Here is a 14,089-nt window from a genome sequence, read left to right as displayed (position 1 = left end):
ATAAAAAAGAGTTTTAAAAAATTTGAAGCATTTCAAGAAAAAAATTGAAGACCTAGTTATTATGCCTTTCAAATTAAGCCTTTTCTAGAGTAGCATTTTCCTTTTGTGTGTCTAAACAGTAGAATGACATTTCTATAAGGAAGTTAGAGAATTAATTTTTTTTTATAGTTTTTAAAAAAATTTATTTATTTTAGGCTGTGTTAGGTCTTCGTTGCAGGCTTTTTCTCTGGTTGCGGTGAGCGGGGGCTACTCTTCGTTCATTGTGGAGCACGGGCTCTAGGCGCATGGGCTTCAGTAGTTGTGGCACACAGGCTCAGTAGTTGTGGCTCGCGGGCTCCAAAGCGCAGGCTCATTAGTGTGGCGCACTGGCTTAGTTGCTCTGCGGCATGTGGGATCTTCCCGGACCAGGGCTCGAACCCATGTCCCCTGCATTGGCAGGCGGATTCTTAACCACTACGCCACCAGGGAAGCCCTAGAGAATTAATTTTAAACTCAAATATTAACTCTACAGTGATGAATGAGCTAGATATTGTTGCAGGTGGATAGTAGAGGGAGGGAAGGGGATGAAGATTTTAAAAAGGAGATTAAACGAAAACATTTGAAGTGTTTGGAGAATTGATAAATCAAGAAAGGTCTCACTGAGTGCTAGTATGTGCTAGGATCAGCACTGGGATATACAAATAAAGAATTGAATTTGAGAGGAAAATCATGCATTGTTAACCTAGGTTTCATCTGGATTTATAAATGGGCTCATCAAAGATGATGAAAAACATCACCAGCCAAGTATCTGTGGGATTATGTGTGGGTTGAATTCACCAGGGGTCCCAGCCTCTTCCATCTTTTTATTCGGAGTTGTCTCCTTCTCACAAACTCACTGACCTTCCCTCCTCTGTGTTCTAGGAGAGACAGCGTCTGGAGACCATCCTCAGTCTCTGTGCTGAGTACACAAAGCCTGACAGTCACGTGTCCACTGGCACCACTGTGGCAGATGTACAGAAAATCAATAAGGAACTGGAGAAGCTGCAGCTCTCTGACGAGGAGTCCGTGTTTGAAGAAGCCCGGGTGAGCCCTGACACCAGATACAGGTGCCACCAGAAAAGCTCTCTCCACGATGCAGACCTGGCGGGCTTCGGGAGCCTCAGTCAGAGTAGCGCCAGCTTCCTTTCCCTCAGGAGCTCCAGGAATGATGAACTGATCAGGGACCTCACCAGGACTCCCCCACCGCCCTCCTCTGCTTTTCTGAAAGCTTCCAGCGAGTCCGCTTATCTAAGCATCCTACCAAAGGTAAAGCCGGCCACAGACACAGATTAAATTTAAGACCTGAACCACATGCATCTGCACTGGCCTAGACACTAGAGGTTTTATCCTGGTTGTTTTCCAGACTGTTTTCAGTGAAGCTTCAATTTAAGAGGTAATCAGCTAAGCAAGGTGCAGCAGATTAGGGTGTTTACTATAAAGTAACAAATTTGCACTCTAGAAAATGTAGCAGTACAGAAAAGTATAAAGAAAAACAATTTCTCTTCTCCCTGCCCCCTCCAGTTGTACAACTGAGAGAGAAAAACACAAAGTGTCTTACACGCCTTCTCAGTATTTCTGTGCATATATGGCCGTATATTATAAGCATAGACATACATATATAAAAGTATAGTGTTCTGTACGATTTTTTTTTCCCTCACTGAATGTCTGGAGCATCTTTGCATATTACTATACACAGTTCTGCCTCATTCTTTGGTTGACTAGTATTTTATTGTTTGGAACTCCTATTTAAATGGTTTCCAGTATTTTATCAACAAAATATATATGCAACAAATATTCTGGAAAGTATATATCAGCACAATTGTGCAAATCTGTCTGTAGGATCACTTACTAAAAGTGGAATTGGTAGGTCAAAGAGTTTGTATATTATTCATTCTAATCAATATTCCCAAATTATACTCTCAAAAGACTGTCTATTTCCAGGTGACACTGAGTAAGAGTTTATCCGTGCACCTTGTTATTCATACACTTGCCAAAGTTGTGTATTATCGAAAATTTTTAATATGCTAAGTTAATGATGTTTTAATTTTCTTGCCTTTAATTATGCATAAAATTGGACATCTTTTCATATTTTTAGTTGTTCATTTGTATTTTGAGACACTCATGTTCTTCACCCATTTTTTTGTCTTTAGGACACCTTTATTATTATTTATTTAACTTTTTAAAATTAAAGTATTGTTGATTTCCAATATTATATTAGTTTCAGGTGTACAACATAGTGATTCAATATTTTTATGGATTGTACTCCATTTAAAGTTGTTATAAAGTACTGGCAATATTCCCTGCATTGGACAATCTATCCTTATATCTTATTTATTTTATACATAGTTGTTTGTACCTCTTTTTTTTTTTTTTTTCCAGAACACAAATTTATTTGGCATTCGGATGAAACAGTTCTCACAGCATCTTAAGAATTAGTGCCAACCCAACCAAAATAAACCCAAACTTAGTGAAAGGAAAACATAAACAGGCCTTGAGACAATGGCCTATAGACACCCACCCCCACCAAGCAGGTCGGCAGCTCTCACAGGAGCACGAGACTCTCAGCCAGGGCTGGTCGGGATTCGTCTGACCACGGAGCACAACCAGATCTCATGATGGCTGGCCTAGGCAGAAGGCCGACTCCACCTCTCCCCTTGCTCCCCCACCCCCACCCGCAGTGGAGTGCAGCCCCTGGGGCACTAGCTCCTGGGGACACTGCGGGCAGCAGGCAAGGCCTGAAACAGTGCTGCACGTGGGCTGAGCAACCCCGGAGCCCTGGCCTGTCCAGAAGCAGGCCCCCCTCTGTGGCCCCCACAGCCTGCTTCGGGCCACCCCCTTAGTGACTCCCACACGCCCAACTGGCCCAGCAGTCCTTCGGTCCCCAAGGAAGTCCCCAGTCCCACACATCTAGTGCCAGCCGCCCTGCCTTGTACACACGGGTCTGAGGCCTGGGCCAGAGACATGGGGGCTGGGAGGGACCCTGAGCTTTTGGGGCCAGGCCCCTCTGGGGCTCCACGGGGGAGCCCACTCCAAAGCAGGAGTGCTCAGGACCCTCACCTAGCACCAACAAGGCCTGTGACAGCTGCTCAGTGCCCAGAACACAGTGGAGGCAGGAAACGCTTTCTGCTTTGTCTTCAGCAGCCAGTGCAGCCACTCTCCAGTCCCAGTCCTTGGCAGGGGGAGTGCAGGCCTGATCGGCATGCAGCCTGCCCGCGTGGGGCCGCCTGCAGCACTCTGGCTCCTATGGGCCGAGCCCCGGTCTGTGGGCAACTTGAGAAGCTCATGCTGCCCAGGGAAGAACAAAACGGTCCCCAACGGGAGACTGTGAGAACGTGTCCAGAAATAGACTGTGCCAGCGAGGGCTGTCACCACAGAGCACCCACTTCAAGTCATCCCCCACTCACTGCTGGTCTGGGAGGGCACGAGGGGCCAGGGAAAGGCTCCCTGATCTCAGCTGAGGGCCACGCCTTGGGGCTGCCCAGCACGCCATGGCTGGCCCTGGAAAGGGGGGCCCCAGGCCTGTTTGTACCTCTTAATCCCCTACCCCTATCTTACCTCTCTTCCATCCCTTTCGCCATTGGTAACCACTGGCTTGTTCTCTATATCTGTAAGTCTGTTTCTGTTTTGTTACATTTGTTTGGTATTTTTATTTTAGGTTCCACATGTAAGTGCTAATATACAGCATTTGTCTTTCTCTGGCTTACTTATTTCACTAAGCATGATATCCTCCAGGTCCATCTATGTTGTTGCAGATGGGAAAATTTCATTCTTTTTTATGACCGAGTAATATTTCATTGCCTATATATACCACATCCTCTTTATCCATTCATTTGTTGATGGACACTTAGGTTGCTTCCATTTCTTGGCTATTGTAAATAATGCTGCTATGAACATTGGGGTGCATATATCTTTTCAAATTACTGTTTTTTGTTTTCTTCAGATATATGCCCAGGATTGGAGTTGCTGGATCATATGGTAGTTCTGTTTTTAGCTTTTTTGGGGAACCTCCGTGCTGTTTTCCATAGTGACTCTACCAGTTTACATTCCCACCAACAGTGTATTAGGGTTCTCTTTGCTCCACATTCTTCCCAATACTTGTTATTTGTGGACTTTTTGTTGTTTTCTGACAGGTGTGAGGTGATATCTCACTGTGGTTATGATTTGCATTTTTCTGATGACTAGCAATGTTGAGCTTCTTTTCATGTGCCTGTTTGCCATCTGTATGTCTTTTTTGAAAATATGTCTATTGAGGTCTTCTGCCCATTTTTTAATTGAGTTGTTTTTCTGATATTGACTTATATGAGCTGTATATTTTGAATATTAACTCCTTATTGGTCATATCATTGCAAATATTTTCTCCCATTCAGTAGGTTGTCTTTTCATTTTGTTGATGGTTTCCTTTGCTGTGCAAAAGCTTTTAAGTTTAATTAGGTCCCATTTTGGGGGCAGTGGGGGAATCCAATTAAATTTTGGTGGAAACTTCAGGGTTTTGTGTATATGGTCATGTCATCTGCAAATAGTGACAGTTTAACTTATTCTCTTCCAATTTGGATGCCTTTTTATTTCTTTTTCTTGTCTGCTTGCTGTGGCTAGGGCTTCTAATATTATGTTAAATAGATGTTCTGAGAGTGAGCATCCTTGTTCCTGATTGTAGAGGAAAATCTTTCAACTTTTCACGATTGAGTATGTTAGCTGTGTGCTTGTCATAAATGGCCTTTATTATGTTGAGATTTGTTCCCTCTGTATCGACGTTGATGAGAGTTTATCATGAATACATGTTGAATTTTGTCAAATTCTTTTTCTGTGTCTATTGAGGTGATCATGTGATTTTTATCCTTTGTTTTGTGAATGTGGTGTATCACATTGGTTGATTTTCAGATATTGAACCATCTTTGCATCCCTGGAATAAATCCTACTTGATTATGGTGTGTACTTATTGCCATTTTCTTACTTATTTACTGGTTGTTATTGTAGTTCTGCTTTTTTCTCTTTTTTTAGTTTGTTCCCTTGTGGTCTGATGATTTTCTTTAGTGATATGCTTGTGTTCTTTTCTCTTTAGTTTTTGTGTATCTGTTGTAGGCTTTTGATTTGTGGTTACCATGGGGTTCATGTATTGACCTATAGCTATATCTACTTGTTTTAAACTGATAATCACAAGTTCAAACACATTCTAAAAGATCTACATTTTTACTCCCTTTCCCCATGTTTTGTGTTTTTGATGCCATATTTTACATCTTCATGCATATCCCTTAACTGTTTATTGTAGTTATAGTTGATTTTACAATCTTTGTCTTTCAGTCTTCATGCTTACTTATTTAAGTGACTGATCCACAGCCTTTGCTGTATATTTGCCTTTACCTGTGGGATTTTTCCTTTCTTATAAATTCTCACTTCTTGTTTTAGCCTTTTCTTTTCCACTTAAAGAGACCTTTTTCTTTTAGGGTCACTTTAGTATTGATGAACTTTTAGTTTTTGCTTGTCAGAGAAATTCATATTTTCTTCAATTCTGAATGATAACCTTGTTGGATAGAGTATCCTAGGTTGCAGAGTTTTCCCTTTCAAGATTTTGAATATATCATGTTGCTTCCTCCTGGCCTGCAAAGTTCCCACAGAAAAATCAGCTGATAGCTTTATAGGGGTTCCCTTATATGTGACTCTGTTTTTCTTTTGCTGTCTTTAAAATTCTCTTTTTATCTCTAGCCTTTGCCATTTTAATTATGATATGTCTCAATGTGGGTCTCTTTATGTTCATTTGTTTGGGACTACCTGTGCTTTCTGTACTAGAAATCTGTTTCCTTCTTCAACTTCAGGAACTTTTCAGCCATAATTTCATCAAATACATTTTCTATCCCTTTCTGTCTCTTTTCACCCTCTGGGCCCCCTATAATGTGAATGTTATAACACTTGACGTTGTCCCAGAGGTCCCTTAATCATTTTTTAAAATTCGTTTTTCTTTTTGCTGTTCTGATTGGGTGATTTCATTATTCTCTCTCCCAGATTGCTTATGTGTTCTTCTGTATCACCTAATCTGCTATTAATTCCTTCTAGTGTATTTTCCATTTCAGTTATTGTATTTTTGAGCTCCGTTTCTTTCTTTCTTTTTTTTTTATGTTTTCTGGTTCCTTGTTAAAATTCTTCCTGTGTTCATCTATTTTTTTTTAACCAAGTTCAGTTAGCATTCTTATTACTAATGCTTTGAACCCTTTATCTGGTAAGTTATTTATCTCTGTTTCATTAGGGTTTTCTTCAGGTTTATTTCCCTGTTCTTTCATTTGAAACAATTTCTTCTGTCTTCCTATTTGTTTAACTTTCTCTTTCTCTATGAAATTAGGTGAAATAGTTACCTATCCTGGTCTCGAAGGAGTATCCTTGCATGGGAGTGTCCCTATGCAATTTGCATGTGCCCAGTGGCTTTGGTGGGAAAGCTGAAGCTGAAGTGAGCATGGGTCACATCTTCTCCTGGGGTGTGCAGGCGGTTATCACCTTGGTGAGAGGTAGGGCTGGAGATGGAGGGACTAGAGCCAGAGCCAGGTGCAAGCCGGCTTCTCTTATGCTCAGTGGCTGTCACAGCCCTATCTGGGTGTGATCAGAGCTCAACGTGATGGAATAGAAGCCCTGAGGGTCGGGTCCAAGCTGGTTCATTTCCTCTAAGTGTGCACTCCCCCCACCCCCTAAAGCACCTCCATCCTAGTAGAGAGCTGCACAGGAGCAAGAGCAGCTGGGTCAGGCACTTGCTGCAGACAGGAGTAGTTGTGGGAAACCAGCCAGAACCCCACACAGTTTTAAATCTGCTTCCTCCCCCTTGTTCCCTAGAGTAGACAAGCATGTGCACCTGCTCTTCATGAGTAGAGTCTCGGCTTCTTACAACCCTCCTCTAAGTCCCATTGGTCTTCAAACCAGCTAAGGGGACTTGTCTTCCTTGTGTTGGACCCCAGGGCTGGTGTGCCCAAAGGTGGTTCAAACCGCTAACTCTGCAGGGAGGATCTCTGAGCCCATCATATCTCCCTTCTCCTCTGTGTCCTGCTAAATGTGTGGGTCTTGCCTGTTTGCTTCTCCTCTCTTCCTACCTGACGCCATGTGGATCTTTACAGCCTTGTTTGTAGAAGAGCCTTTCTTGCAGACTGCTGTTTGTGCCTGGCAAGAGTAGCTCCACATTTAGATGTATTCTTTTTTTTTATTGGAGTAAAATTACTTCGCAGTGTTGTGTCAGTTTCTGCTGCACAATGAAGCGAATCAGCTATGTGCATACCTACATCCCCTCCCTCTTGGACCTCCCTCCCATCCCTCCATCCCACCCATCTAGGTCATCACAGAGCACCAAGCTGAGCTCCCCACTCTATACAGCAGGTTCCCACTAGCTAGCTATTTTACACATGGTAGTGTATTTATGTCAAACCTAATCTGCCAGTATGTCCCACCCTCCCTGTCCCCTTCTGTGTCCATATGTCCATTCTCTACATCTACGTCTCTATTCCTGCCCTGCAAATAGGTTCATCAGTACCATTTTTCTAGATTCCACATATACGCATTAATATACAATATTCGTTATTCTCTTTCTGGCTTACTTCACTCTGTATGACAGACTCTAGATCCACCACATCTCTATAAATGACCCAATTTTGTTCCTTTTCATGGCTGAGTAATATTCCATTGTGTATATGTACCACATTTTCTTTATCCATTCATCTATTGTTGGACATTTAGGTTGTTTCCATGTCCTGACTATTGTAAATAGTGCTGCAATGAACATTGGGGTACATGTATCCTTTTGAATTAGCTTTTTCAGGGTATATGCCCAGTAGTAGGATTGCTGGGTCATGTGGTAGTTCTATTTTTAGTTTTTTAAGGAACTTCCATACTGTTCTCCATAGTGGCTGTTTCAATTTACATTCCCACCAACAGTGCAAAAGGGTTCACTTTACTCCATACCCTCTCCAGCATTTATTGTTTGTAGATTTTCTGATGATACCCATTCTAACCAGTGTGAGGTGATACCTCACTGTAGTTTCAATTTGCATTTCTCTGATAATTAGTGATGTTGAGCATCTTTTCATATGCCTCTTGGCCATCTGTATATCTTTTTTGGGTGAGATGTCTATTTTTTAATTAAGTTGTTTGTTTTTTTGATATTGAGCTCCATGAGTTGTTTGTATATTTTGGAGATTAATCCTTTGTCCATTGCTTCATTTACAAATATTTTCTCCCATTCTGAGGGTTGTCTTTTCATCTTGTTTATGGTTTCCTTTGCTGTGCAAAAGCTTTTAAGTTTCATTAGGTCCCATTTGTTTATTTTTGTTTTATTTTCATTACTCTAGGAGGTGGGTCAAATAAGATCCTGCTGTGGTTTATGTCAAAGAGCGTTCTTCCTATGTTTTCTGCTAAGAGTTTTATAGTGTCTGGTCTTACATTTAGGTCTTTAATCCATTTGGAGTTTATTTTTGTGTATGGTATTAGGCAGTGTTCTAATTTCATTCTTTTACACGTAGCTGTCCAGTTTTCTAAGCACCACTTATTGAAGAGGCTGTTTTTCTCCATTGTAAGTTCTTGCCTCCTTTGTCGTAAATTAGGTGACCATATTTGTGTGGCTTTATCTCTGGGCTTTCTATCCTGTACCATTGATCTATATTTCTGTTTTTGTGCTGATACCATACTGCGTTAATTACTGTAGCTTTGTAATATAGTTTGAAGTCAGGGAGCCTGATTCCTCCAGCTGCATTTTTCTTTCTCAAGATTGCTTTGGCTATTCGGGGTCTTTTGTGTTTCCATACAAATTGTAACACTTTTTGTTCTAATTCTGTGAAGAATGCCATTGGTGTTTTGATTGGTATTGCATTGAATATGTAGATTGCTTTGGGTAGTGTAGTCATTTTCACAATGTTGATTCTTCCAATCCAAGAACATGGTGTATATCTCCATCTGTTTATATCATCTTTGATTTCTTTCGTCAGTGTTTTATAGTTTTCTGAGTACAATTCTTTTGCCTCCTTAGGTAGGTTTATTCCTAGGTATTTTATGCTTTTTGTTGAGATGGTAAATAGGATTGTTTCCTTAGTTTGTCTTTCTGTTTTTTCGTTGTTAGTGTATAGGAATGTCAGAGATTTCTGTGCATTAATTTTGTTTCCTGCAACTTTACCAAATTCATTGATTAGTTCTAGTAGTTTTCTAGTGGCATCTTTATGATTTTCTACGTATAGTATCATGTCATCTGCAAACAGTGACAGTTTTACTTCTTTTCCAGTTTGTATTCCTTTTAGTTCTTTTTCTTCTCTGATTGCCATGGCTAAGACTTCCAAAACTTTGTTGAATAACAGTGGTGAGAGTGGACATCCTTGTCTTGTTCCTGATCTTAATGGAAATGCTTTCAGTTTTTAACCATTGAGAATGATGTTTGCTTTGGGTTTGTCATATATGGCTTTTATTATTTTGAGGTAGGTTCCCTCTATGCCCATTTTCTGGAGAGTTTTTATCATAAAGCGGTGTTGAATTTTGTCAAAAGCTTTTTCTGAATCTATCGAGATGATCATATGGTTTTTATTCCTAAATTTGTTAATATGGTGTTTCACGCTGATTGATTTGTGTATATTGAAGAATCCTTGCATTCCCGGGATAAATCCCACTTGATCATGGTGTATGATCCTTTCAATGTGCTGTTGGATTCTGTTTGGTAGTATTTTGTTCAGGATTTTTGCATCTATGTTTATCAGTGATATTGGTCTGTAATTTTCTTTTTGTGTGATACCTTTGTCTGGTTTTGGTACGAGTGATGGTGGCCTCATAGAATGAATTTGGGAGTGTTCCTCCCTCAGCAATTTTTGGGAAGAGTTTGAGAAGGATAGGTGTTAGCTCTTCTCTAAATGTGTGATGGAATTTGCCTGTGAAGCTTTCAGGTCCTGGACTTTTGTTTGTTGGGAAATTTTTAGTTACAGTTGCAATGTCATTACTTGTGATAGGTCTGTTTATATTTTCTAATCCTTCCAGGTTCTGTCTTCGAAAATTGTACCTTTCCAAGAGTTTGTCCTTTTCTTTGTGATTGTCCATTTTATTGGCATAGAATTGTTTGTAGTAGTCTCTTGTAATCCTTTGTATTTCTGCAGTGTCAGTTGTGATTTCTCCCTTTTCATATCTAATTTTATTGATTTGAGTCCTCTCCCTTTTTTTCTTGATGTGTCTGGCTAAAGGTTTATCAATTTTGTTTATCTTCTCAAAGAACCAACTTTTAGTTTTATTGATCTTTGCTATTGTTTTCTTCGTTTCTATTTCATTTATTTCTGTTTTGATCTTTATGATTTCTTGCCTTCTACTGACTTTGGGTTTTCTTTGTTCTTCTTTCCTTAGTTGCTTTAGGTGTAAGGTTAGATTGTTTATTTGAGATTTTTCTTGCTTCTTAAAGTGAGATTGAATGGCTATAAACTTCCCTCTTAGAACTGCTTTTGCTGCGTCACATAGGTTTTGGGTCATCATGTTTTTGTTGTCATTTGTTTCTATGTATTTTTTAATGTCTTCTTTGATTTCTTCAGTGATCTCTTGGTAATTTAGTAGCACACCGTTAGCCTCCATGTATTTGTGTTTCTTAGTTTTTTTCCTGTAATTGATTTCCAATCTCATAGCATTGTGGTCAGAAAAGATGCTTGATATGATTTCAATTTTCTTAAATTTTCCGAGGCTTGATTTGTGACCCAAGATGTGATCTATCCTTGAGTATGTTCCATGTGCACTTGAGAAGAAAGTGTATTCTGTTGTTTTTGGATGGAGTGTCCTATAAATATCGATTAAATCTATCTGGTCTATTGTGTCTTTGAAGCTTGTGTTTCCTTATTCATTTTCTGTTTGGATGATCTGTCCATTGGTGTAAGTGAGGTATTAAAGTCCCCTACTATTATTGTGTTACTGTCGATTTCTCCTTTTATGGCTGTTAGTATTTGCCTTATGTATTGAGGTGCTCCTATGTTGGGTACATAAATATATATAATTGTTATGTCTTCTTCTTGGATAGATCCCTTGATCATTAAGTAGTGTCCTTCTTTGTCTCTTGTAATAGTCTTTATTTTAAAGTCTATTTTGTCTGATATGAGAATTGCTACTCCAGCTTTCTTTTGATTTCCATTTGCATGGAATATCTATTTCCATCCCCTCACTTTCAGTCTATAAGTGTCCCTAGGTCTGAAGTGGGTCTCTTGTAGACAGCATATATATGGGTCTTGTTTTTGTATCCATTCATCCAGTCTGTGTCTTTGGTTTGGAGCATTTAATCCATTTACATTCAAGGTTATTATCGATAGTATGTTCCTATTACCATTTTCTTAATTGTTTGGGGTTTATTTTTGTGGGTCTTTTTCTTTTCTTGTGTTTCCTGCCTAGAGAAGTTCCTTTAGCATTTGGTGTAAAGCTGATTTTGTGGTGCTGAATTCTCTTAGCTTTTGCGTGTCTGAAAAGCTTTTGATTTTTCCATCGAATCTGAATGAGATCTTTGCTGGGTAGAGTCATTTGTAGGTTTTTCTCTTTCATCACTTAAACTATATCCTGCCACTTCCTTCTGGCCTGAAGAGTTTCTGCTGAAAAATCAGCTGATAACCTCATGAGGATTCCTTTGTATGTTATTTTTTGCTTTTCCCTTGATGCTTTTAAAATTTTTTCTTTGAGTTTAATTTTTTTTTGTTCGATTAATATGTGTCTTGATGTATTTCTCCTAGGGTTTATCCTATATGGGACTCTCTGTGCTTCCTGGACTTGATTGACTATTTCCTTTCCCATGTTAGGGAAGTTTTCCACTGTAATCTCTTCAAATATTTTCTCAGACCCTTTCTTTTTCTCTTCTTCTTCTGGGACCCTATAATTCGAATGTTGGCGCATTTAGTGTTGTCCCAGAGTTCTCTGAGATTGTCTTAAATTCTTTTCATTCTTTCTTTATTCTGCTCCTTGGCAGTTATTTCCAGCAGTTTGTCTTCCAGTTCACTTATTCGTTTTTCTGCCTCAGTTATTCTGTTATTGATTCCTTCTAGTGTATTTTTCATTTCAGTTATTGTATTGTTCATCACTCTTTGTTTGCTCTTTATTTCTCTAGATCTTTGTGAAACATTTCTTATATTTTCTCAATCCATGCCTCCATTCTATTTCTGAGATTCTGGATCATCTTTACTATCATTACTCTGAATTCTTTTTCAGGTAGGTTGCCTATTTTCTCTTCATTTATTTGGTCTTTTAGGTTTTTACTTTGCTCCTTCATCTGTGACATATTTTTTGTGTCGTCTCATTTTTTTGAGGGGTAGGATTGTGTTCCTGTCTTACTGGTTGTTTGGCCTGAGGCTTCCAGCACTGAGTTTGTAGGCTGGTAGGTAGAACTGGGACTTGGTGCCAAGATGAGGATCTCTGGGAGACCTCACTCAGATGAATATTCCCTGGAATCTGAGGTTCTCTGTTAGTCCAGTGGTTTGTACTCGGTGCTCCCACTGCTGGAGCTCTGGCCCTACCCCCGGCTCATGAACCAAGATCCCACAAACTGTGTGGGGCAGGAAAAAAAAAAAAAGAACAAGGAAAAAAAGGAGAACAATAACAAAGAATAAAAAGTAAAATAAGATTAGAAAAGTAACAAATATGTTAGGAAGAATGAAAAGATAAAAATATAGATGAAACAACAACCTGAATGTAAAACAGAGCACAATAGTAAAAAAGAGGAGAAAAAAAAAAGGAAAGGCCTTAGCTGTGGGGGTCGAGGTTTAGGCAGTGGGCAGGGCATATGCCTAAGACCCACAGGGCCCGAAAAGGCCCTGGGGAGGGGTGGGGCTTAGGCTCAGCAGGAGGGGCCCAGGGGTGCCTCTGGCCTTGGAGGTTGTAAGACCAGGTCCAGGACCACAGCAGGCTCACTGGGCCCGAGTAGGCAGGGGTAACACTAGGCACATTCCCCCCTCATCTTCCAATCCCGGAGGGCCCCTCCCCATTGGCCTCTCTTCTTCTCCCTCTCCCTCCTATGCTCCTAGGAGTCACACGGCAGGAAAGGACCCCAGAAGGCAGGGGACCAGACCTGGAACCCCAACAGGCTTCCTGAGGCTGAAAGGGTGGGGGAAATGCCTTGTGTGCTTCCCTTGGTCCTCTGATCCCTAAGGCCCCCTCCCATCCACCTCTCCTCTTCTCCCCCCACTTCCCTCCTACCCCACTAGGACCAGCGCAGCCCGGAGGGGGCCTCAGAAGGTGGAGGACCTGGCCCGAGAGCCCCGCAGGCTTCCTGGGGCCCGACTGGGCTGGGGAAACGCTAGGTGTGCTCCCCCTGGTCCTCCAAGCCCCTGAGGGTCCCTCCAGGAGTGGGAACCCGTCCCCCCTCCCAGCCACCCCTCAGGGGCACCGATCCTGTCCAGCCTCCACTTCTCCTCCCCCCTCACTCCCCCCATGTCCTACCCAGTCGCTCAGGTGTTCCTCCCATCTCCTTGGGCGTTGAGGTCCTCCACCAGCAACCGGCAGGCACCCTAGTTGTGGGGAGATGCGAACTCCATGTCTTCCCACTAGAAGTATTCTTGATGTGCTCGTCAGGGAGGTGAGCTCAGCGTCCTCCTGCTCTGCCATCTTGATCTCCCTTGTCTTCCTCTTCACCCATTTTTTAAAAATGTTTTGTCTTGTTTTTATTCAGTAGTAGGAGCTATTTGTGGTAAGGAAATTAGTCTTTTATCATGATTTGTCTTCCCCTTGGCTTTATTAATGATTTTTTTTCAATGTATAGGACATTTATATGTAGTCATAATCATTACTTAGTTTTCCAGTTGTTTGCTGATCTAAAAGTGTCTTCCAAATTTGAGGATTTCTTAAAAGGAGTTCAGGGAAGATCTTTTGGTGCTATATTTTTCACACAGGTTAAGAAAGTTTTTTTCTATGAAATAAAAAGAAATTATTCCCCTACCCGTTTTCTAGAAAGGACTTAAGAGACCTTATAATAAAAGACATCAATTTTATTAGAATAAAGTCTGAACACCAAAAACAGTAAATAAGAGAAAAAGCAGGTACCATAGTCACAAGAATTTATTTATTGAAAGATAAATTAGATTTATTAATTTATTTAAGTAACCCTGACCATTAAATTTCTTGG

General features: G+C 40.7%; 1 protein-coding gene across 2 annotated transcripts in view; it reads left to right on the top strand.

Moving 5' to 3' along the window:
• Window positions 1-14,089, top strand: part of PHLDB2 (pleckstrin homology like domain family B member 2) — a 103,844-nt gene that overhangs the window by 32,676 nt on the left and 57,079 nt on the right. For both annotated transcript variants that reach the window (XM_065876058.1, XM_065876060.1), the window contains exon 2: window positions 901-1,284. In XM_065876058.1, the coding sequence (XP_065732130.1) occupies window positions 901-1,284 (384 nt within the window). The remainder of the gene's footprint in view (window positions 1-900; window positions 1,285-14,089) is intronic.

Source organism: Phocoena phocoena, chromosome 4, assembly GCF_963924675.1.
Source record: "Phocoena phocoena chromosome 4, mPhoPho1.1, whole genome shotgun sequence".
Lineage (NCBI taxonomy): Eukaryota > Metazoa > Chordata > Mammalia > Artiodactyla > Phocoenidae > Phocoena > Phocoena phocoena.
The sequence above is the reverse complement of the archived record's forward strand: the minus strand, read 5'-3'. Positions and strand labels throughout refer to the sequence as shown.